This window comes from Chroicocephalus ridibundus, chromosome Z (assembly GCF_963924245.1).
Source record: "Chroicocephalus ridibundus chromosome Z, bChrRid1.1, whole genome shotgun sequence".
Taxonomy (NCBI): Eukaryota; Metazoa; Chordata; class Aves; order Charadriiformes; family Laridae; genus Chroicocephalus; species Chroicocephalus ridibundus.
The window spans coordinates 77,017,094-77,041,907 of NC_086316.1; the positions used below are offsets into that span (position 1 = coordinate 77,017,094).

Below are 24,814 nucleotides of genomic sequence, written 5' to 3' on the forward strand. Positions count from 1 at the left end.
TGGTGTCTAAATTGCTTTAGCGTCGTTTCCATCTCTAGTTTAATGCCTGAAACTGAATGTATACAGATATTTCTGTGGCTGGGGGAAAGGACTGTATTCTAAATTACCATAAACTGTGTTAGGGAGGCTGTCCTAATATTTGTTGATTATTACCTCCTGTTGTTTGTATAGAAGCACCTCTAAATTTTTATTAGTGTATTCTTCACTGCTAACTGAATGCTAACAGGTGTCCAACAGGCTGGATATTAAGGAGTGTTCCTTGGTAAAGGTAATAAAAGTCTCTGTTTTCCCACTGGTGGTCAAAATAACATATATGCCAGAAGATAGTGATATATTCAAGGTCACTCTGCTGGCAGAGTCCCTTCCTGGGAGTCTTTTAAAATGCCTACAAGGTATTTTTAATGTTTGTTGTTGCATGCAGGGGGCCTGACCAGGATTGAGTCTTGCTATACTGAATCCCAGGAAAACAAAATGTGAAACTTCATACTCATGTTATAATGGTGCATGGCTGCTGAAATGCAAGTTCCCCCTTTCCTCATGAACTTGATCCCTATCCTTCGTGTCAGATTCAGCAGTTGTATAGCTGAATAGTTTTCCACTGGATAAGCTTATTCAACTGACTCACTGTTTTGTTTTCGAGGGTTTAGTTTGCCCTTGGGCCAGCTCACGGAATTGACTCCCTGTGCAGCTGCAAGATCATTAGTCTGATTGAAGGGAAGAAGCAGTATTATGTGGTTAAGGAATAGGGGAGCAGGAATGCCATTTCTGTTGACGGCTTGCAGTTGTATGGTATTAGATGTGAGATGAAACTTGAGTTTAATGGAGTAAAGTGTTTGGGTTCTACCTACAGTAGGGATTGAACTTCTAATAAGTATACAGCCAGGTCCCAAAAGGGAACTAAAACTCTTGTCACATTTTTTTGTCCCAGACTCTGCTCAGTTGTCTTCCACTTGTATGTGACTTCAGGAAGGCTGTGTTAGTTCTGACTGCAGAAGGTAATGATTTTGAACCCTGAAAAACCTGCTAGTTCAGTTTTTTCCTCAGCTACAATAAACCTTTCATTTTGTGAAGTACTAGTTAAAGCTTTTTACAAGCCTCCTCATTAATGCGGTGTATAATTCAACCTGACTATTTGTTGCAGGGGGTGACTAGGCTGTAGTTCTGCTAGCTGCTGCTTTGGTGGAAGTTTTAGATGCTGTGGTACCCTTTCACTGGATGCTATTCAGGAAACCTTAAGAGGGAAAACACTGAGGACTTTATGTTTTTCTTTGTTTATTGTTCCATTTTTTTGTGTGGACAAACCCAGAGAAACAGGTATGAAGAGGAGATTTGCAATACTGGTGGTTCTTCACCGCTAAATATAGCAGCGATGGAATAAATAGCGAGTATGCTGTGTGTTGACTTGGCTAGTATTTTCTTTTATCTCCTTATGCTAGAAAATAAGAGAGCAGAGGACTTGGAAATGGATGTGTTCCTTTTCTCCTGTAGCAAGAGGAAGAAGGGTGTGCATGGCTGTGCAAGCACCAGGAACCACCTCTGAACCACTGTGGTCTCCATATGCTTCCTAACCCGAGATACCAGGTTAGGACAGGATAGGATGCGGTGTGGGAAGTGATGGGAATACATTATCTCTCTTACTTTGGTAGCTTTTAGAGAGGGTTTGCATAAGAAAAGGCTTTTCTATGACAGAGGGCAAGAAATGCGTCCCTTTCATCAAAGGTGACATGAACATGTATTTAATTTTTCCTTTGGGTCTTAGAATAATCAGGACAGGCCAGAGCTTTAATTTAAATATTCCTCAGCAGAGAAACATATCTCAAAAGTGAACTTGCTGTTGCCCCATCCTTACAGGTTCCCTATGATTGCTGCTTCTCGAAAAGAATTCCTATTTTCTATATATTATATTTCTACGTGGACCAGTGCAGCCTTTTTTTTTTTTTTTTTTTTTTTTTTTTATCTAGTTCATAGCAACAACTGTTGTCTGGTCTGTGTTACGTCTAGTAAGGTTCTCTAGTTCTGATAGTCCTAAGAGTCGTGCTTAGAAATAACATGCTGTTAGTCTGACTGGGTCTCTGTTACTTAAAGTTTCATTACAGGCAATGGTAAGTGCTGGTAACTAGTGCATCTTGCAGGTCCTTGCAAACATGGGGCTTATAATTAGTTAGGACAGGGAGCATGAATTTATTCTTTTTGCAGGTGGAAGTACAGATGGTTGCTATCTAAAACTCCATTCTTGGAAGAAGGCAGCAAAAGATGAGAATAGTTACTTTGTAGATATTGATGTCTGAAACATAAGGTCATGTCCTCTGAATCTTTTAGGACTTTCACTGTCTTTTGGTTGTCCAGAATCACTCAGAGCTGGGTGGGGTTTGCTAACTAGGTTTTTAGCAGTCTGAAGATTGCCTTGGTTGTGTGAAAGATAAGGCCCTAGGTGGAAGTTGGTTAGGCTTCTTTGATTCTCTGATTTTAGTGTGATTGTCTTGTTTTGTTTTTTTTTTTTTTTTTTTTTTTTTTTTGTTTGTGTTTTTTTTTTTAATACCAGTGGAAGTTGAATTTGGGGAAATTTAGATTCCTCCTTCAGAAACTTCTGTATGAATAAAGGCACTTGTTGCCTCTGGAGTTTGAATATTTATAAAGAAAAGATGAGGACAAGTCCACTGGATATTGATTGGGTGTAGTTGGCAAATTTTGCTTAAAGCTAGGATAATCACCAGTATATACTAAAATGTAAAACACGTCTGATAGGCAGGGACACTGGGATAATAGCAAAGATATATATCGTGAGATTAGAAGGTTTTAAAAATAATTTTTATGATATTAACTTTCATGATCGAAACATGTTCTACTAGTGGAAAACACACACTGTTTGTTTCCCCTTCCACATCATACTTTTGAGAGGGGCTCTGGATTTGTGACCAGCCTTTGCTTAACCCCAGTCTTCTGAAGAGAAGCACTTCTTTCTCTTCCAAAACAATACTGTCTTTTCTTTTTGTATGACCTATTTGTACATTTCATTGCCTTCCTTAGTATAACATCTGCTTAGGAATACTAATCCTTGAAATGAACTTTTTTTTTTTTCCCCTAGTAACAAGAAATTATTGATTTCTGTAGATCAAGGTATGGTCTTAGCTAATTATAGATTGACTTGGCAGAATAATAATTTCAACTAACAACTCAATGGGTTTTAAGAACAGCGGGTAAGAGTATTCACTTGTTTATTTGCTACACTTTACTAGCACAACTGGAAGCATATATGTTAGTTTCTAGCTTTGCACTGGCACTCTGGCCACTCCCAGCATTTCTTGGTGAAAAAAGAGAGCATACAGATAGTACAGTTTTGCTCTTCTGTGGTGTTCTGCCAATGAGGCAGGTCTTCTCGTGGCCATCAGTATTCTTCCTGTTTACCACAGAAGACTGTAAGAGGAGACATGAATCCTCCCAGGATCCATAAGCTCAGGTTCAGTATTGTTGGCTTGGGGCAGTACGGACACTGAGTAATCAGTGCTGCTCTGAGTAACATCTGACTCTTGCAAATTCTTTTCCCCTTTCAAGCAGTAATAAAGGTGGTGAGATTCTTTAGACAACAGCTCTTGAGGAAAGTGCATGACATCGGTGCTTTGCAGTCATAATTTTTTTCTTCTGCTCTTTTTCCTCATGCTCATGTCACGCGACTGCCGTAGCAGTAAAATCTAGACTCATTGTACATGTACAGCAGTCATGCCATCATGAGGCAGTGTCCCGTAGCCTTGTCCTCACCCTGTCATTGTGAGAAATCCTTGACTGAGTAGCTTTGTGATGGGAGTATAAAAAAGCAATCACACTCTTAAGGTGTTCACAGAGATTTCTGCACAGTGTTCTTTATCACAGCTCCTTGTCCAGAGAATTAAGAAAATAACTTTCTTGAGACTGCCTCAGGAAAAGAATTGAAACTGCAAATGTTTTGTTCAGCTGAAGGAAGTGAATATTTAACTTCAGAAGGATTCTTGAGACTCAGGTGGTATTGCAGTGCATGGTCTGTCCCTGGAAGTTCAGCAATAGATTTACTGTGTCTTGCGGGGCTTGCCACTCTGTCAAGTTGTCCTGGTTTGAGGTAAAACAGAATCAATTTTCTGATTTGTAATTTTACTTTTTAGCTGGGCCTCTTCTAACTGACTAAAGTCTGAAATTAACAGCATATTGTTCAGAAACTGTTCACTCTCAGAGTGATAAGACCTGATTATACCAAGGAATGGTATGCACAGAGGCTCTTGCTTGGACTTATTGCTATAACAACCAAGGTCAGCTAACTTCTCTGTTTGCCCCGTTAGAGGGTCGGAAGCAGAGAAGCACAGGGGGGTTCCACCCGCAGGGAGGAGCAGACAGGACAGGTGACCCAAAACTGACCAACAGGCTATTCCATCCCATATGCATCACGCTCAGTATAAAAGCTCAGGGATCAAAGGGGCAAGGCTGCTCTGGCTCGCTCTTCCTTCAATGGCCGATGTCTGAGGAGGACCCTGTCTCTTCGTCTGCCTTTGATCCTGATCCGAGCATTCCTGACTCTAGTTCCGGAATTCAGCTCCTGTCCGTTGCTGACTCCAGTCTGGGACTTTCCCTCTGTCTGCTGGTGACGTGATTGTCATCCTGGGAGCTGGATACGGTTTTGTATATCTTGTATACTTTTTTCTTTAATTTTTATTATTCTATTATTATTCACTATTTTCTTATTATTATTTTCATTAAAGAAGTTTAGTTCTTTTTCTAAACTCATAAATCTCCTTATATCTTCCTCTCCTCTCTGAGGAGAGAGGGGGAGAGGGCCATCTGTCGTTCTGATTGGCCAATCCGGCCAAAACCATGACAGATTTATCGGTGCCCAATGTGGGGCCCGACTGTGGCCCAACTGTGGCACTTTGTATTCTGTATATTTCTAGCTTTTCTAGCTGCTTTGAGTCTAAAAGGACTAGGTTTCTTGCCAAAGGGAAGTTGAACAAAGGATCAAAGAAAGCATTATGATAGCTTTAAAAACCTGCTTTTTGTGTTGATATGCATTCAGTTACTCTTTGATTCTTTGCCTTCCTCTTTTCCTTCTAAAATCCAGAGCAAAAACCCAACTAAATGTGTTGAAGAAAACTTAATGTCAGGAAGACTTTGGGGGAGAGTGGGAATTGGTATCTTCAGGAAAGTTGGGTGTTGAGATGCCAATACCTGAACGTATTTGAAATGAACAATTTTCCGAAGTATTGATCAAGGGTTGGGTTTTTTTTGTTCTATTTTGTTTAGGTTTTTTGTTTGTTTGTTTTTAAAGTAGAAGCAAAGACAACCTTCCTCTGGAGGAACTGGATTACATCAGTGAAAAAAAGGTTTACAGCAGTCTTGTGCTTCTTTATTTTATTGTATGACTATTGTCTTTACATAACAGTTTTGGGAAGTCCAGTCTCTTTAATGCTTTCTCCTCCTTTTTTGCTAGTGCTTTGGGAGTCTGATTCATTTAATGTGTATCGGTTTCTTCAAAATGCAGCTGTTTTGGTTGGTTACTGGAGTTGGAATGTGTCTGCAAGGTCAAGTATTAACTGCTGATTGAGGGACTTTTGCACCGAGCCAGACCCTAACATGAAAACTGAGACGTCTGCTCATCTGAATACTTTTTGATCTTTGTTAAACAGATTTTTAATTAAGAGTTGTATTCCAGTCTGAAATCATCTTTCCTCATTTGATCTACAGTTAAATGTTCATCAGTTTGTGATAGCCTACTCATTTCTATGACAACAGCCTGCCAAACAGACTTTAATATGAGGAATTGGAGAATAAGAAGCTGCTTTATGAGCAAGGAAATGTTCTTCTTCAGTCCCATCTTATTAATTAATAATATCCCAATTAATGCTTGAAATTGTAGTCACTATGGTAATTTGAAGGCAGTGGCTAGCTGCCTCTCTTCTGCCTACTGCTTTATTACTCTAAAGAGCAGGTGTGGTAGGGTGTGAAGCCTCAGCCCGGCAGGGTGAAGGCATTGCAGTGCCAGGGAGCTGTGGTGTTTCCCTGCTCCCACTGTCAGTGGTGGAGCACGGCCCTTCAGCTGCTCCTCCTTCACAGTGGGGCTGGGCTGGTTGCTGTGTCTGGACACTGCTTGTAGATAGTGGGAGCCAGCTAAGGGGGAATATTAAAGCTCTATTTTGAAAGCTCTCTTTATATCAAACTGCCATTTATGCTTTTAAGAAGACTGGATTGTATCTGAAATGCATTATGACGTGTCTGTGTTGGCTTGATGAGGAACCTCAAACTGAGGGTGTTTCCACACTTGTCTGAAGCAAATCCATACTGCTGCCAGGAAGAGGCTCTCACCTTTGCTGGTTTTTTGCTTCGGACCTGTTGCCAAATTATGCTGCTCGTGGGCTGCATGGTCAGCAAGATGAGGATCTTCTTTAAAGGTCCTGTCATACTGTTCAGGTTGTTTGGCTTGGTTCCTACCAGCAGTCTGATCTTGCTGTGTTGCTTCATCCCTCAGGAGTGTTTCAAATGCTTGTGTGCCTGCCTTTTTCCTTAGAAGTATCCTTTCATCCTGAAAAACACGCATGGCCTAAACAGCTGTGATACAGGTGCTGTAATATTGCCTGGCTTTCACAAGTGTAGGCTGTAGTTCAGCATGTGCTTTACAAACAAATGGCAAACTCTGTTTTAATGTGTGTACTGCCATCATGTCCAAAACGTGAATCGCAATATTTTGAGAAGCTTCAAGAAGATAGCAGTGAAATGTATGTCAGAATTTCTAGATACCAGGATCTGTGTAAACATGATGTTAAATCAGAAATAATGAAGACATTGAAACCCAATGGAGTTACGATTTCTCAGCATATTAAATCACAATGGGCTAATTTCGGACAATCATGTATGAAACTATTAGCTTGTCTTTCAGAGGGGTTAGTGCTCTCTGTCATGTCCTCTGTTCAGTTTTTTTTTTTTTCTTTTCTCATTGTGCTACGTTCAAATCGTGATGAGCTGACCAAGACTTAAACCCACAAAACAACCAAAAGGTCATTATTAGTGTATATAAATTTAAGTTTTCGGACATTGACAGTCCATTCAGCAAGGCTTATAAAACAGATTTTAACACAAAGACCAAAAATAATTTCTACTGCACACTCAACTGAAGATTGTCCATAATGTGTTTAAAATATCAGTGGACAGCCATGACGAGATAGTCAGTGATACGAGTTGAACTTGCTGTTCAGAGTGTCTCCACATCTACTCAGTATTTTGCTTTTCACAAGCTTGATTAACCTCTGTTTTGACTGTGTCTGGGTGTTAGGGTGCCACGCTCCCTGCTCTGAAGGCCAGTGTGTTCTGGGGCTTAGAAGACAACACAGATTACTTTAAGAGACTGGGAGACAGATTGGCTTTGGTGAATATATTCATAAAGCTGGTGAAACACAGTGTTCCAGTTCAGCTCATACTACAGTCAGTTCCTGGTAAAGGCAGGCCTTTTCTTGTTAAATATGTAAGAGTTCATGGAAATATGCTTTCTTCTCAGACTTCATTGAATACTTTAGTGCACAAGGAAATTCAACGTCGGGGTTCAATTTTGGCCAACAAAAGTGTATTTGTAAAGTAAAGAAAACATTTAGATGATAATGGGGTTAATTGTCTTTGTGATTCTAGATGAGGCTCCTGAACATCATGAATCGGTGTTTAAACTGAAGCATCTCATTGCAACTTTAATTGTTGAGTACCTGTTACTTGTGAATGCTAGTGAGCAGTTGGGTATTGAACACATCCTCGTCCATGCAATCATAGCAGTTTACTTGGTTTTCATCTGAGCATTATAGCGCATTGAACTTGGTGCTAGCCAGCTTGCACCAAAGCTGCTGCCCGGGCAAGTTACTGAGGTACATTCATATGTTGGGGCTGCTTGCTTTGCTGCTTGTTTGCACATCTCCTTCTGCCCAGATGCACCACTTGCAGGTTGTCCTTAGTTCCCTAAATTTGCAGTTTTACTTCCTGTGTCATGGGGAAAGAAACAAGGCAGTTGATTCTGACTGTTCTGGCCAGTTCAGGTATCTGTTTCCAGTTATCATAGCTACTGTAAACCATACTTATCAATTAGCCTAGTGTTAGATGCTGTGCTAACACAGGGAGAATAATGCATTTCTTGTTTCAAAGGAATTTTATTGCTAGAGGATGAATGAGACTGAAAACTGGCTGCCACAAACGGGATAGCAGTGATGTATGTATGGGATTTGGGTTTTCTTCTTGGTTTCTTTGTTGCCATACAACAAGTTGTATATTTAAAGCAGGGTAATAGGTAGTTTTCTAAATAATTTCTGTAAGTATGAGGGAGAACAAAACAAAAATACTGGCTACAGAGGCTGGATTTAAAGGCAGACGTTGTAATTTCTCTTATAAAAGAGAGGTGAGAAGTAGAGTGGTGTTGGCCACAACCTCCATATATGTGCAGGAATGCAGTTTGATGACAGGAAAGAGAGCTACCTAGTTTGTGAATGTCATTTTTGCATTAGTGTTCTGAGTAGGTGTGAGAGTGGTTAATTCCAGGCATCAAAACAAGGCAGCAGATATTACAGAAGTTTAGGGAGTCATACAGCTGGAGCTGAAGTTTCAGCAGAGTAGCAGGTAGAAACGTATGTAAAATGACTGGAAAAATCTGTGAGATTTGTATGTTGTCTGGAAGTACAGATCTAGACAGATTCCAATTAGCTGATAAAAATGCTTTTTATCCACTGCATTTCCTCCTTTACTGTAAACACTGTGATAAATCCAATAATAGTGTATCAAAGCTGCTTTCTTAGTAGTCCCTGTATACAGTTTGTGGCAAAGGCAGGAAGAGTTCAAGCTACTGCATTTGTATATTGTCTGGGCATTGAATCAGTACCCTGACGTTAACTCATGCTTTTTTTTTTTTTTTTCTTCCCCCTTTCAGATTTTCTATTTTGTACATACCTTGTTTTGTATATACTGTATATGATGACTTCGGTGGGCAGTGAACGTACCCGGGGCACTCGGGACAAAACGCAAATATCAACCACACAGCCAACACAACCACAGAAACAAGTTGTACAGGTACGTGATACTATATGATCTTCTTTGAGTTGGAAGTGAGGGTGTAGTGATATGCATTTCTTCCCTAAGTCAGTAAAAACTGAGAAAAGACATAAGGAATAATCATGGTCTATTTTGGAAGAGTATGTTTGGTATCTTGCTTTAATAGCACGGTAATCAAGCACAGCGTTATTCCTGTATTCTTGTCTCTGAATGAGCTTTGTGTTCTTCAGCAACATTTCCCATCAGTGAGGAATTCTATGCTTATACCTATGTTGGGATTTCTGTTCTGTGACCTCAGTGTCCTCACATCTCAGCTCTTCCATATGGTAGCCTCGTGATGCTAGAAGATTCTTGGTTGACAGAGGAATTTGGGTGGGTGGGAAAAGCTTCCTTAGGTGCATGCTACGTTCTACAGCATAGAATCATAGAGTTGTCAGGGTTGGAAGGGACCTTAAAGATCACGTCGTTCCAACCCCCCTGCCATGTGCAGGGACATCTCCCACTAGATCAGGTTGTTCAGAGCCCCATCCAGCCTGGCCTTAAAAACTTCCAGGGATGGGGCTTCCACCACCTCTCCGGGCAACCTGTTCCAGTGTCTCACCACCCTCATGGTGAAGAACTTCTTCCTAATGCCCAGTCTGAATCTTCCCATCTCTAGTTTTAATCCATTCCCTCTAGTCCTACCATTACCCGACATCCTAAAAAGTCCCTCACCAGCTTTCATGTAGCATGATTCAGCATATCTGCAAGTCACAAAATGCTAAACTTTTTGTGCACTGTCCTCACAAAGTGAAATGAAGATGGTTGTCCACTAGTGGACTATAATTATTTTGTGTATCTGTGAGATTGAAATTAAGCTCTTACCCCATTGTCTTGATTCTCAGCAGCAGAGTAGTTAAGTTGTGTGCTTGTCTGCGTTACAGAGAGCGCAAAGTGTCTCTGCTCCTGGCAGCTCATCCTTCTCTTGTCAGGTACTTCTCAAAATTGGACTCTATTCAAGAATTGCCTCGGTTCTCTCCTGGCAGAGAGTGTACCAATCTAGAGGTGCTCCCCTGGGAAATCGTGTCTTTTATTGTTTTCTAGACTATTTTTAACATGTAGGGGCTCCTATTTTGTTTTGTACAGTATTAATTGTGTGAGCTCAAGCCCTTATCTCCTTGGATTGCAGTGCTTTGCATAGTGGTGATTCATGCTAATGTGGGGATTTAGAAAGTGACTTTCAACAGATGAAGTTGAATTTGGTTTTGTTTTATAACAAGTAAGGCTGCAGGAGTATAGCAAGCAGATTGACAGAAGTGGTGGCTTCCCCTTTTTTGACACTTGGAAGACAACAGCGGAGTACTCTGCCTAGTTTTGGGTTCCCAGGCACAAGACAGACATTGGCAGATGGGAGCAAGTCCAGTGATGAGCTGCTAAGATGGCTGAGAGGCTGGAGTACAGGATGAGTGAGGGGTGGCTGAGGGAATTGGATTTGTTCAGCCCTAAGAGGGCAAGGCAAGGTTGTGTCTTCTAGTCAGATACTTCATGAAAGACTACAGAAAAGGTGAAGCCCAGAGTCTTCTCAGAGAGACAATGGCACAAGTTGTAACACTGAAAATTCTAGCTGTTCAAAGGGAAAAAAAAATTATTTGCCATGATTAGAGGGGTTGTGGGATCTTTTGTCTGACCCCAAGCAGCTTCTCTGATGGGAGGTGCTCAGTGGGAGGTTGCACTGAGTGCCACTGGAGGACCTTTACAACCTATGTGATTCATTGATTTTAAGCATGAGGTCTTAGTGACCTCTTTCTGCATTTTGTCTGCTTATTCTACTTCTCACATAAAAGATACAGGTTTGGTCAAGTCAGTGGAAGAGATGGTTATTTAATATACAGCAGTAATGTTCAGTGCACAGTATTTTTTTTTTATTGTTTAGCTATCAGATGGACCTTCCTGCTTAGTCAAGCTTTAACGATCAAAAGAAATGTGTGGAATTTTAATCTTTAATCACCACTGATTCATTTTTTTGAATGTAGAGTAATGTTGCTTTCCCAAATGGAGATTTCATTGTCATAATACCACATTGATCATCATTTAAGTTATTGAGGAAACTACATCATAGGTTTTTTGCATTACTTCTGGATAATAAAAATAACATTGTATATGAGATCTGGGCCTGCTGCTGTCACTTAATTTTGTGTTTTGCACACTTCTGTTTTCTAGTAGTTTGAAGTTGTTAAAAATTTCCTTTGCTCTGTTATGCCGCAAAGGAAATATATCTTGTAAGGTTGAGTAAAGTTCTAGGTGTCTTAAGATGCTACTATTTTCTTAGTCACAATTAAAACTTAATTGTACTCTTTTATAGGTTACTACAATGTTACTTGTAACAATTGTGTCTTAAAAATAAAGAACCACCACTTGCTGGGAAAAAATGAAAACATTTTGTGACAATGATTTGGTATTTGGGTAGTAAATGCATCTTGTGGTTTTTTTGTTGTTTTTTTTTCTTCTGAATCTTCTGTTCCACCTGGGTGTAATCCACTGGCATAAAAATAAGCAATATTGCACCTACTTGTGTTTGTAAGCTTTCTGCTTATACAGGAAAACTGAAGACACTGTCACACTGTTTGATATTGTTATAAAATTGATATATCTTTTCTTCTAACGTGGACTTGAAAAAAAGTTGGTTTATGGAAAAAAATGAATCTTAATGGCTTCCTGTTTCTGGTCAAATATGCCATTATGTCTCTACAAAAATTACATTGCCTGAATGTATCCAGAACATCCAGAATGTTCTGGATATCTTTGAAGGAAATGCCTTCACTAGCTTAAAAGTTGCAGTGGGACTGAGGAGGCTGAAGTCGGAGCAAGAAGATGGATCAACAAGGCTTAATTCCTGAAACCAGCAGACCTTTTGGTTTTGCTCTCTGCTGAGATCTTGGCAAATACCAAGAGTGAGCTCTTTTGCACTGACCTGGGGGCTTTTGTGGAGGTAGCACCAGGGCTGGCACAGGGAATTCCAGAGCACGCTTTTCTCTGTGTTACTAACTGACGTATGAAATAGTCAGTACGACACTTTGAAAATGTGAAGCAGTGCAGAGTACTTAACTCCATTAAAAATGCTAATTGTCTTGGAACATTACCTCTGAGCACAGCAAATGTCGCTTCCCTTAAGGAACTGAGACAGCTGCAGTAACTTCTCAGAAAATAAGCAGCTGGTGGTGTACGGTAGAGTAATTTTTAGACTCTTCTCAGCATTTACTTTTGGCGACCTCCTCTAGAGCTTGTATTTCTGGTAAACTCGAAAAGTGAAGCAGTTTGAGGCTGATTAAGTCTGAACTTGTAAGGCACAGAATTTCATGTGGGTATCCTGTGAAGTGAGGCTTTTGAAAGGTGAGATTCAACCAGCTACCTGGGATGAATCCTTTCTGTCAAGAATTTCAGTGGATGAGTGGTTCCCTTCTCAATGAAGAAGTCTTCTGCAGCACAACTTGCATTTCAGGTCCTGGCTCTCTTCAGTATCAGCCTTCTCTAGTATGAGATAAAAGCCTCTTCTGTTTGAGCAGAAATCAAATTAGATCCAGGATCATGTAGCATAGAGTTATCTTTGCTACTTTCCTGGGAGTGCAGTTCCAAGTAGACTGCAAATGCAGTGCATGAAGATTGGCCTATATGATGCCACATTAGTGTTCTTGAGTTGCTTTCTCTCTGTGGCAGCCATAGCCTATTTGGATTTATGGCGCTTTACTGCATCCATTCATTTTACTCTTTCAGCTTTTGGAGAAGTTGGCAGCATAGATTTGTGGTCCAGAAATGTTACAGAAGCACCAACTATTTCTTTAGCAATTTTCAGAGACCAGTATTCACTTATAAAGGAAGTAAGTGCAACTGATCATGGGCAAAATCTTGAGGCATGACACAGTCTCTTTGTAAGTGCTCATAAAACCTAGAGTCAGGTTGTTGTTGGGAGAGTTGTGGAAGGTGGGGTGGGCAGCAATCATCAGAGATGCAGTTAATTTAGAAATACCGTTGCCTGTTTGTTATGATAAAACTTTAACTCTCGAGTGGTAGATACCAAATAAAAGTAATCATATCAAAGTGTAGGCTTCTGTGGTAAATTCTATTTTATTATATGGTTGTCTTGTCTATGTGGTGACCTTTGACTGTGGTTCAAACACATTAGAATGTGCTAAATTTCTCCTGTCCCAGCTAAGTTTTTAACTACAAAATCGGCGTAGAGGAGATTTTAATCCCTTCCCTGTAGCAGCTCTGTTTGTTGTGTATTTTATTTTTGAGAATCTGGAGGGCAAAAAAAATATGGTGGCACTAAACCATAATTTTAAAAATACATTGTTATTTTTTGTGTACTTTATTGGATGTTTGCGTTTTTCAGGCAACAGCAGAACAAATTCGCCTTGCTCAGATGATCTACGATAAGAACGACGCAGATTTTGAAGATAAAGTGAAACAAGTATGTTCCTTGTGATACAGAGTTCTTATGCCCTGCAGTAATGTGCTCCAAATCTGGCTTACATTTTGGAGCTAGAGCATCTGTTTCTGACTTAGATGAAACCTTTTTCAGGAGGACGTAAGTTTAACTACGAAAAGGTGCTCCTATTGCAGTGTGAAGTCTGTTTACGAGAAACTGTGTGGTAATATAACTCTGGCTGCATAGTAACACCGGTGTATTTTCCTTTGAGGGTAAGCCTTTAAGCCAAAACTCACCTGTGCTGATGTCTCTTCCAGACGGTATCTTTCTAGTATGGTCCTGATGCGTGATGACAGTGCATTCAGTTTGTCCACCTGTACATGCACATTCGAAAAATGTCACCTGTGTAAACTGAGTTTGCTAAATCTTGCCCGTTTTTCAGGAAAAGTAAAAATCTAATTATAGCTTAAAGGTGAATTGAAGTGTTATTTAAAAGAAAAATAAGATCTGACCTCCCAGATCTGTGTATTTGTTAAAATGATAGAAATACACTGGGAAAATGAAATCTCACACCATTTCCTCTACCATGCTGAGTTTCTGGTGTGGATGTTCAAGCTTCCATTACCCAGTTATAACTGAGACTATTAATTTGAGCAGTACTGCGAATCTGGGTCCCTGTTGTGCCGTGGGTATCGGTGATTTTGTCCTAGTGAACACATCAAAACTCACGAAGAACCTAGGAGTACACCCAGAAGGAGAGAACAATTAGTGTGAATGCATTATTGCAGCAGGGGAGCAGACTTCTTTATTTCTTTTCCTTTGTAAAACTTCCTCTGAAGCATTGTTTAGTGCTTTCTTTGTTCTTGTTATAAACTTGTTGTGTTACTGTGCCAGAAGTGAAGGCTTGTACTTTCTGAAGCCAAAGGACCTTCATCAATAGTGCCTGTAGCTCTGCTGATGTGAAGGATAAGAAGTTCTGGATAGGAAATCTCCAGTATTTTACATTGTGCATGTTGTATTTCTACCTCATGTAGGTTTTTTTTTTTCTTTGAGCGAAGTTGCGGGTTGTGTCCCGTGACAGACTGTGGTTATTTCCATCCATTTCAGGATATGCACTGCAGCTCCATGGAGCATACTTCAGTACTAGGTCTCCTTAAGCAGCGATTGCTTATGCCTTTTGTGTGGCTTTTATGCTGAAATGGATTGAGGGAGCTGATCTGTCTGAAAAATAACCTTTTTGTTAGTCTGGATGTTTTTCCAGATGGATCTATTCTCAGCAATGGCTTACCTTACGTCTGTTCTCACACAGTGGGATAAAGAGGGGGATGCTTGATGAGGAGGGAGAGAAGATGATACTGGAGCTATCTTGGCCTTTCACATCTTTACCCTTATATAGTGTTGTCTGTGGGGTGACAGCATTTGCTGCAAGCATAAAGAAAAAAAAAAAGGTGCAAAAGAGAGTGCTTTCTCTTGATTGCTGTTTAATTTGTGTTTCATCCTGTCTCTTGTCAGAGTCCCAAGCAGATGTGTAAAATGCAGATACTTTTATTTAGGGTTTTATTTTGCTCTGACACAGTAGCCGTGCCCTTTCTTGGAATCTGTGGTGGTACTAACTCTTTATTTTTTTATTATGATAATTTAGATATTTTAATATGTCTGACTTTTACTGCCAGCTTATGGAAGTGACGGGGAAAAACCAGGATGAGTGCATAGTGGCACTACATGACTGTAATGGGGATGTGAACAGAGCAATCAACGTACTGCTGGAAGGAAGTTCAGACACGGTAAGGTTTTATTTTCATGTTAAACCTCTCTTTCTGTTTGCTGTGTCTTTCTTCTTCTAAAAAGCAATCGGGAAAGTTGTATTTCAGAAGATTTCAATTTCCATGTCTCCATTCAAATTCTTTTGAAGGAAATGGAGACTGGGGCAGCTTCTCTACTGCATGCGTGTCTGAGAGTTGGTTGAACATTGAAAATGCTGTGGGTGTTCCGCTGGTCTCTTGCAGAGTCCTCTGGCTTTCATTTACATGCAGCAATTCTAACTGCAGCAGAACTCGGTGCTCCGTCAAACGGGAACCTGTGTTTTGCTGCAATGTTTGTACTTACTCTGTAGCACCTCCACAACCCTGAGACCTGAGACTTAAGTGTTTGCCACAAAGGGCAGTCTTTATAAACCTCAAGGGGCAGGCAGATGTTTTAAGATGTATGACTTCTGTAGGAGTGTATTGACAGTATTCAAGTTGGAGGAGGTTTCAACATCTGAAAGTTACATTCATAATGCTACTAGTGGCAGGAGAAGATACAGCAAGTAGTTACTTCTTTCAGTGTTGCTTATTTGCATGACTTCATTGAAAAAACAGGAAGAAGAGACTAAACAAAGTGTATATAACAACAAATAATGTCTCTTTGAATGTTGCACAGAATGTTTTTTTTTATCTCAAGAGGTATCAGGAAAATACGTCTTGCTGCGATTGAAGCTTTTGCTGGAGGGACTTCTTACAGCTTATCCAAGGCAGTAAACTAGATTCCATCTCATCTAAATTGGGAAAGAAACCTGGACTTCCTTTCTTAATGCTGAACATTCAGTATTTCCTGTGATTTGTCAGGATGTGTACTCTGGCTTATTGTTAATGAGGAAACTCACCCCACACACACCCTAAATCTAGAACACATACTGTTCTGACCAAGGGGACTTTCTTTTCTAGCCATTTTTCATTTATAAGAGTTGAGGTCATTTAAAACAGAGAAGTATATAATACTGAGTGAGCTAGTAAGTTGGAAGTAGAAGAGAGCATCTCACCTTGATTGAATCTGTCTTGGTAATGTGCTAGTTTTTGTTGTCTTGTACTTCTCATATTTGCCATTTTCTAGTTGAAAATAGTTTTCTGGTTGATGGAGAATGTTAAATGCTTTCTTACTTTAGCAAATGGTTATAAGTGATCATGACATGGAAGAAACTTTCTGAACTCATTTATCAATTGGAAGCAACATATCCATATGTTCTGGTCTTTGGACAAGTCCCTCTGAACACACTGGTCTCTGTAGAGAAAATACAACTCAGAAACAAATGCAGACAACTTAAAGGGCTCAAGGACGAAAGAGTATTAACTGAAGGGTCCTCATCAGAGCATGAAGAAATTTATTCTTTTTTATGGAAGTTTGTGGGCTTCCAACTTGCAGGGTTTTTCTAAAACCGTTAGACTCCTGAACAGTTTAATTGTGGTTTTGATGTAAAGTTGGAAACAGAGTTACTACTAGTTCTGAATGCAGATTCCTAAATCTGTTTTTCTAGTTTCACTCTGCTTTAATGCACTAGAAGTTGGTTTTATTTACCTCATTTGGAAGATGTGTCTATCCAGTTTGAGGAATTAGAAGAGCAAGGAGTGATAGCTAGAACATCTATTCATAATTCCTTTGGTACTCTGACATTTTTGTCTTTTTTTTTTAATGCTATGATCTTTAAGGCTTTACACTGTGTGCCTGTTAGTCTTTATGAAGACTTTGCACTTGCAGCAGTTGTGACAGTCTGACTTTGCATAGGTGTAAAGGCTTGTGGATGGCAGTAGAGAAGGGCATGTTTCTTTGCCCAAGACTTCTATTAACTTCCTACAGGTGTAAGATCCATTTTATGCCTGACCATGTTTTACTTCCTAAACCTTTGAAGATAGAACAAAGGGGACCTTTCTGGTGATTCTTCTTTCCATCTAAGCTCACACCAGGAAGAAGGCTTCCTATTTTTTGAAGGTCAGGCCCACAACTGTCATTTGGGTTGTCTGAAGCATCCTCAGCTGAAATTGTAATCAGTTAGCTCTCTTACAAAAATAGGCAACTTTGATAGTCCGTGGTGGATTCCCATGCCCAGAGGTAGCACCATCCTCTGTCTTGAAGGACATGCCCAACTTCTCAAGGCTTTCTTCAAGATTATGTTGTGGGAAGGCATGGATCTGATGCTTTCATAGTCGTCCTTCTAGTGATCCTTCTCAAGTCTTGCAAAACCTAAGGAGAGGCTGCTTCCTCTCAAGCTTTGCAGAATCATCCAGTTTGGGATATTTATTAAAATAGTTGAAGGTCTTTTGGCACCATGCCCATCAGTAAAAGAGTGGTGCTTGCTGAATTATATAGACTTAGTTCTTCAGTTGTCAGTGTGGTTATTTTTCTTCCTGTGAAGTGTCTCTGAAGCTCCAGCAGTGTTTTAGTTAGTGTGTAATGCAGTTACACAGGCTATGGTAGGTGAAGCTGTATGGTAGTTACTGGAGGAAACAGTTTTCTGGTGCACAAATAACATGGTGTTGCTCAAACCCGTAGTTTTGTACTTCTAATCCGCGCTGTCTATGCTTCACCAAAGTTGGCTTTTGGCACTGTAGTATTCTCTACTGGAGATGAAATTGAATAGTGATTTCAGCCCTCTTTCCCACCTATACTGTGTGAAAATGTAAGAGAGTAACCATTGTCTTAATACTTATTCTCTCAAAGGAAATACTGAAACATTGAGTTTGTACTTGTAAATGGCTTTGTTACCTGCTTTCTCAATAGCATTAGTTTTCTCAATTCTAGGCAGCTTGGAGTAGCTGGTCATTGCCTACCTCATGAGGGCTTCCGAGTTGCTGTTGTCTGAATTGAGAAGAGATAGGACAGGATAGAAGTACTGATAGCCAACCTTTTTTGTTTGGTGTAGGAACCTTTCAGAGGTCATGGCTTTAGTGCTTCATAACTGATGGCACCTTATTTGCATGTGCAAATTTCCTGCTAAACTACTTTACCTAAACTATAAGCTCCTAGAGATGGGGATGTACATAGAAACGTATCTGCTGTCTTAATGATTTGTGAATAATACCTTTTTCTTTGCTTTACAACTGTGGCTTGATAGGCTAACCATGCAATTGCAAAATATATGAGGTGCTGTGCTATTAGCAAGTGTTCTGTCATTTTATTTTCAGCTCCTACAGGTACTCCTCTGGTATTAATACGATCCCTGAATTATTTTAAAGATGGAGTTTAATATGAAAGCTGAAGCCTGATGTTTTGGCTTTGGTCCCTTGTTTTGTTTAAATATAGTTTTTTGTGTATTCTGCTGTGTGTGGTGAGCTGTAGCTGTTAACAGTGGATGGTCTGGCTTATCATGGCCCCATTTTTCCCAAGCTGTTCTGCCATTCTGTCTCTTTGTGTGTGAATTCTAGTATGTCTGGATAGTGGTTTTTCTTTTTTCTTCTCCAGAGATAGTTTAGTGCAGTTTACTGTAAGTTTGCCAACTTCTTGAGGATGATAAGGATGTTCCTTGAAGTAGCCACAGGTCTATCCTAATTGGTATAGGAGTACATACTTGACGCATGAAGGAACCTTGAAGTGATTAACTACTTCTTGTTATCCCATCCTTGGTGATTAGCAACTTCTGTCTGTCTCCTCATTATCGCTATTTGTAACACCAGTTCAGTGACTAACTATTTTCTCACACAGTAAGAAGGTTAGTAGGAAACAAACATTTTAGTTAGCGTATGGCTATAAACAAAGCAGAGGCCTGTCTTTGGTAACACTCGAACTAGTAGAAGTCCATTATAGCCAGAAATATCTGGGATCCTCACATTCCGTAAGACAATCCAACTTGTAAAACTTTCTTCTTTCTCATCTCTTCCCAAAAACACAGACTCTGTTTCCATTTGTATCAGTGTAGTTTGCAAGGTATTACCTATATGACATTATGCAAATACCTGGCTTTTTTTCCATGAGATGGAGAGATGTGAGGTTGAAGTATGGATTGAGATGTTTCACTTCCTTTTTGACTTTTGTATCTAATTCTGTTCTACCCAAATAGACTTCTTGGGAGACTGTAGGGGGAAAGAAGAAAAGCCTTGGAAAAGAAAGTTCAGAGAACAAAGAGAACAGAGAAAAACGAGGGGACAGAGAAGTGAGTAGTCGCGGACGGGGAAGTTCCAACAGACGGGGAAGAGGAGGCAGCCGTGGCCGAGAGTGTACGTATAGGGTTAATTTTTAAAGATTCAGACACTTTTCTTGCAGCTGAAACTGGACAAGTTGAGAGTGAATACTCAATGGAGTAAAGTCCATCTGAGTTATAGCTCAGTGCTGAAGAGATCATAACTTGTTTGTGTGACAGGTGTGCTCGATCTGTCCTGTATGACTTGGTTTTGGGATGGTTTGTCCTTGTTTGGAGGCACTCAAATTAATTTCAGTTTCTGTCCCCTTTGTACAAGATCAATTAATCAAAAAATTCATGTTTTTTATGTAGGTTTTAGAATTGAGTCTTTGTAAGACTGGTTGAAAGGAAGGATGTTACTGCACAGCTGTACACTTTTTTGTTTCTTTTAATGAAAAAATTATCCAGCTTTGACTCCTTCTCCTTTTATGAATGGGAGAACCTGAAGATGTTCTCGTCTTCTCATAAGGGGAATGAAAAGACTGGGATCATTATTAATCTCTAGCATGTATTACACACATAAGCCAACCAAAGGTGAGTTTCTACAAGAGAGAAGATTCTTTGTGAGTTGAAGCATTTAAAAATTTGCTACTGTTTATACAGGTGCAATAATACATTGTACAAAAGCAAACTGATATTTCCAAGTTAGGTTGCATCACGTTAGATTACCACTGGTTAATCATTGCTTTTTTTACTCTAAGTTGTATCAGTGGTGTCAAAGCTGTATACATTGCCTGTAAGGGCCATAGACAACACTGACAGATGAGCAGAGAAACTAGAATGAAAAAAATGTTTAGCTTTTCACTTAAAAGCAGGAAAAAATATTTACAATATTAGACAACTTTTCTAATTCATTATTGGAATATATTAAAATATTGTTCCAGTGAATACATTATGAATCTTTGTGGAATACAGTAACATCAAGATAGGAAAAAATATTAATAAAACTTGCAGCTGTGCTTAGAACAAATTGAAATTGAATCCATCAAAATAAAAAAGAGGGGCAACATTTTTGTCAGAACCAAGTGCTGTTTGTCTCTTTTTGTAAACTAGAATTGAAGATTTTTCAGATGGTTACCGAATCTTGATGTTCTCTTCCCTACTTTATGTCCAAGCATTAATGATTTTGTTGCTGTCATTAGGAGAAGTTGTGCAGTACAAAATCTCAGCAGTGCTCTAAGTGGCCAGTCGTCTTTTTTTTTTTTTTTTTTTTTTTTAAAATCAAGGAGACAGCCATCTTTCAGAGTACCAGCTCAGGGATTTTCTACAAAATAGCTAAGTTGCAGGGCTTTTCTAATGCCTCACCTTCACTGTATCGTCATCCCTCTGATTTAAATACAGAGGGGAGAGCTTTTAAGTTTCCCTGATTGTGCAGGGATGTGGCATGGGCAGATGGGAGAAGTGTTGGTGTTCTCAGTTATCTCTTATTCTTTCACTGTTGCCCCTGATGTATTATCAAGGAAGTGCAGTATGAGGCAACTGTGTTTCGTACCTTGTTAAAGGGGTGAGGCCATAATTAATTTAATAGTGTAGGCTGCAAAACACCGCACTTTTTTTTCCAAAAAACCGAAGCGTGTCTGCTGAGGGACATTTTTTCTTGTTAGATATTTTGTTTCCTAATTTTCCAGTGCAAAGTAAACGTGACTTGCTTGTAGCTACACCCCCAAAGAAAAGGGGTGACTGAGATCTCTTGACCAGCCCACTTTAAATTCTTGTGTTATATTTTGGGGTTCAGGTTAAGCAGATGGCTGTACTGTCACATGTATGAGTGTCTAAAGCTTCTCTTAAGCTGTTCTCTCTCCGCAGTCAGAGCTGAAGAAAATGGAGTGGACAACAATCAAGGAGACAGGCCTTCAGACCGTGGGAAACGTGGCCGTGGGAGAGGTGAGATGGTGGCGCTGGTTGGGGACTGACACTGATTTCATGTCCTGAAATGAAACTCTCCCATTTATTTCTTTAAACACTTCTTTTTAAGCATTTGTTGGTTATCCTTTGATTCCATAAGCACTTCAGCCACCTTCAATTTAGGTACATCCCCTTTCCTTCCCCCCCGTTGTGTCTTGGTCTCAGAACAACTTAAAAGAATTGACACAAAACACCTTTATGGTAATCTCCTGTGTAGCAGGCTGCTGTGCTCTGGCTATGGAGTGCTCTTTTCCCAGATCAACTCCTTCCAGCCTGCTGTGACTGGGAGTGCACTGGGCTACTCAGTAGCTTGTACCTTGACAGCAGGAGAGTGCAAGATTCCACCTGTTGGGCTCTCAAGGAGGGATCTGATGTGTACTTGTGCCATTTCTTTGGGGTGGATCCGGTTGTCATGCTTGCCTTCTGTTTTCGGTACCCAATCAGAGAAAGCACAAGCCACTTTAAAGGTGTTTGGTAAGAGAATGAATTTGGCAAGTAAGAGTTTATGAGGAGAACTGTGGAAAAAGTATACTGTAGAGTCTCAGGTAAAGCTCCAATCCTATCCTGTAGAAGAGATTGGAAAGATTGTTGATGATGGATTTGGTGTGGGATGAAGGATTGTGTAGTTGGTTTGGATTTTCACAAGTTGGAGTGGAAAGAGGCTTTTTTGTTTTTTCTCAGAGCAGGAGGAATGAAAATGAATAACCTAAGTACAGCACAGATTGTGTGGGGAAGTGAGTATTAAATGACTTAAATTCATAAAGTGTGCAGTAGAGCTAATGTACTTAATAAGTAATGTCACGAAAAATTCTAGCTTCAAAGGTCTGTCTTCTCTTTGGAATATCTAGTAACGAGGTATTCAAACTTCATTTTCTCCAGCTTGATTGGAAAGATGTAAAGACATGTAGCTTCCAGAGGTTTGTGAGAATGATTTGGTTGTGCCTGTGAATCACCAAATACGAAATGGCGTGTACAGAGAGGTAGCTTTGCAGGGGAGGGTGTGTTATATATAGTTCACAGCTACAGTTTTTGGTATGTTAGCACTGTTGTTAGATGGAATGTAAGTCTTTTGGTGTTTGTTTTATGAAATAATCCTTTATACTCAAATATAAATATAAAGGTAGGATTTTAAAAAAATTACTGGGTGAAACTTACAGGTTAATTTCCAATGCAGTCTATTTTTTGCTTTGCAACCTTATGAACATTATGCTGCTTTTGTTGTCAGCACTGTTGCTCTCTAGATGGATATCATGTCTCAAGCTAAAGCACTTAAACATCAGATCAAACTAACGTATCTGACTGAAGAAACAGGAACAAATTCAATCACTTTCTATCCACTGGCCTAGTGTACATAGTATTACTGTATCTGTCTAACACATATTTTAGACTTTCATGTGAGCAGAGTATCTTAATGGAGTGTTCTCAACTGTCTGTGATAAACCCGTTTAACGACTTCAGGATCATTATATTACAAGTGTGTGTATTTTGTGGCAGGAAATAACCTAATTTAATTTTATAATGCAAGCCCTTGAAATCTGCAGGGAGTTGTGTAAAGCTGTGTAGTTCACTTCTTAGTATTTCAGGGATGCATGACCTTCTTTCTCTGGATATTAGTAGAAATAATAAAACTTCCTGCTATTTCATTCAGTAGTCTTTCTTTTCTGTTACACAGAATAGTCAACTGTGGAATAAAGTACTTCATCTGAAAGTAAATAGATTGGTGGGAATCACCACAGAACCCTTTTTTAGAAATGTTTCGTGCAGAGTGTGTGTGTGTGTAGGAATCTACACATTGGATACAAAATTAGGGGTCAGCTAATATCTGAGCAACGCACTGTCTTGCTATTTTAAACTACCTTCTCAGGCTGGAGTTATCTTACTGCCTGCTTTATAGGGGAATATTTGCTGGGCCATGGTATTACTGATTCACTGTAAACCAACCTAATTTTAAGAAATGATAGGCACTGAAAATAGCAGAAATGCAATTGACACTGGGGTGTTAATCTGTTGTTAACTGAGGGGGAAAAACCCTGATACTGAGTATTTCAGCCTTGGTGCTGTAGGCACTAGCATCCTCCAGCAGTAAATCTTCTGTTAATGAATGTGTGACATTCCTTGCAACTTTATAGGGTAGTAGGTGTAGAGTGTACAAACACCACTGGTTGCTGGTATGTAGGAGATCAGGGACTTGAAGTAGATACATGTTATTGACTGATTAACAGAAAGCAAAAATGCATTCCAGGATGTGTTTCAGGTCACAGTACCCAGCTGGAGTTTTTCTGCCTTTAATCTTTGCTGCACTAAGGGTGTAAACTTTTGCTTGGAAGGAAGTTAAGGAATTATTTTTTTAAGGTGGCCTTCCCATGTATCATTCTTTTCAGAACTGAATTTCTTGAATAAGCTTAATTTAGATATGAAAGCAGTACTATAATGGTGATGGATAGTAGTTACATCAAAGTGATTATATTTGTTTGCTAATGTTGCCAGGATTTGTAACTGTCTGGAATGGAATCTTGTGAAGGAATTATGGAGGAAGATGATTATGTCTTTAGGATTGTCAGCCCTAGAAACATTTTCTCATTTGTGTTTTAATCAGCTGCAGTGTTATATACAAATTGACAAACTTTACAGGCATTTTTTTTTTTTTGATGCTGCTGTTCTGTACTGTTCTCACATCTTCAGTTTTAAGTGTGGGTCTGGTTCTCCCACTGTCCTCCACCCCATGCTGAAAAGGATGTGGTAGAGCTAGAAAAGGCTTTTGAAGGTGCTGGGAAGACTGCATTTATGAGGTGTGAGGAACAAGCAGACTAGGACTTCTGTGCCTGCAAAAGAGAGTGCTAACTGGGTGTATGGTAGAGATCTGTAAAATTTTTGCAGATAAGGTTCTGTGGGGAAATCAACTCATCACTCCAAGCAAGTATGCAAATGAGATAATATCAAATTAAATCAGTAGGTTACAGATTCAAAATGAACTTAAGGAGGTAGTTCTTTATACATGTAGCTAACCTGAGGAATTCCTTTCTATAAGATGTTGTGGGTGCTGAAAATTTACAGAGAGGGACTTGACAATTTAATCCTAAAAAAAGAACGACAACAAGAAAAGGAAAAACCACTGAGGGTTTTGATGTATGTAAATTATCTATGGCTGAGGAAGTCTGAGCCACAAATGGTTGAAGAACAGGAAAGTGTCCAGAGAAACTGCACTGTGGTTTCAGTTCTTGTACTCTTCCCCAGATATCTAATTGAGCATAGCTGATAATGGGATAGCAGGTAGATAATAAACTCTTGGGACTTGATTCAGCATAGAAATTGTTGCAGATTCATGTGTAGCAATTCTCCTGCTTTGCAAAGTGAAAATGGATTTGTCGCTTTTACTTCTGTTCCTCTATTCTCTTCCTCCTCAGTCTTCCAGAGCAATGTGACCATGCTGTAAATGTGCATGCTGAGAAGGATTTTTTTTTTCCTAGCAAAACAGGAATAAAAATGAAAAGGAAAAACATTATGTTTTAATTTTGGATTGAATCAGCATGACAAGGAGACTT

General features: G+C 39.6%; 1 protein-coding gene across 4 annotated transcripts in view; it reads left to right on the forward strand.

Moving 5' to 3' along the window:
• Window positions 1–24,814, forward strand: part of UBAP2 (ubiquitin associated protein 2) — a 152,465-nt gene that overhangs the window by 23,605 nt on the left and 104,046 nt on the right. For all 4 annotated transcript variants that reach the window (XM_063319813.1, XM_063319815.1, XM_063319814.1 and 1 more), the window contains 5 exons: window positions 8,912–9,051; window positions 13,403–13,480; window positions 15,112–15,222; window positions 19,248–19,404; window positions 21,174–21,251. In XM_063319813.1, the coding sequence (XP_063175883.1) occupies window positions 8,953–9,051; window positions 13,403–13,480; window positions 15,112–15,222; window positions 19,248–19,404; window positions 21,174–21,251 (523 nt within the window). In that variant the 5' untranslated portion in view covers window positions 8,912–8,952. The remainder of the gene's footprint in view (window positions 1–8,911; window positions 9,052–13,402; window positions 13,481–15,111; window positions 15,223–19,247; window positions 19,405–21,173; window positions 21,252–24,814) is intronic.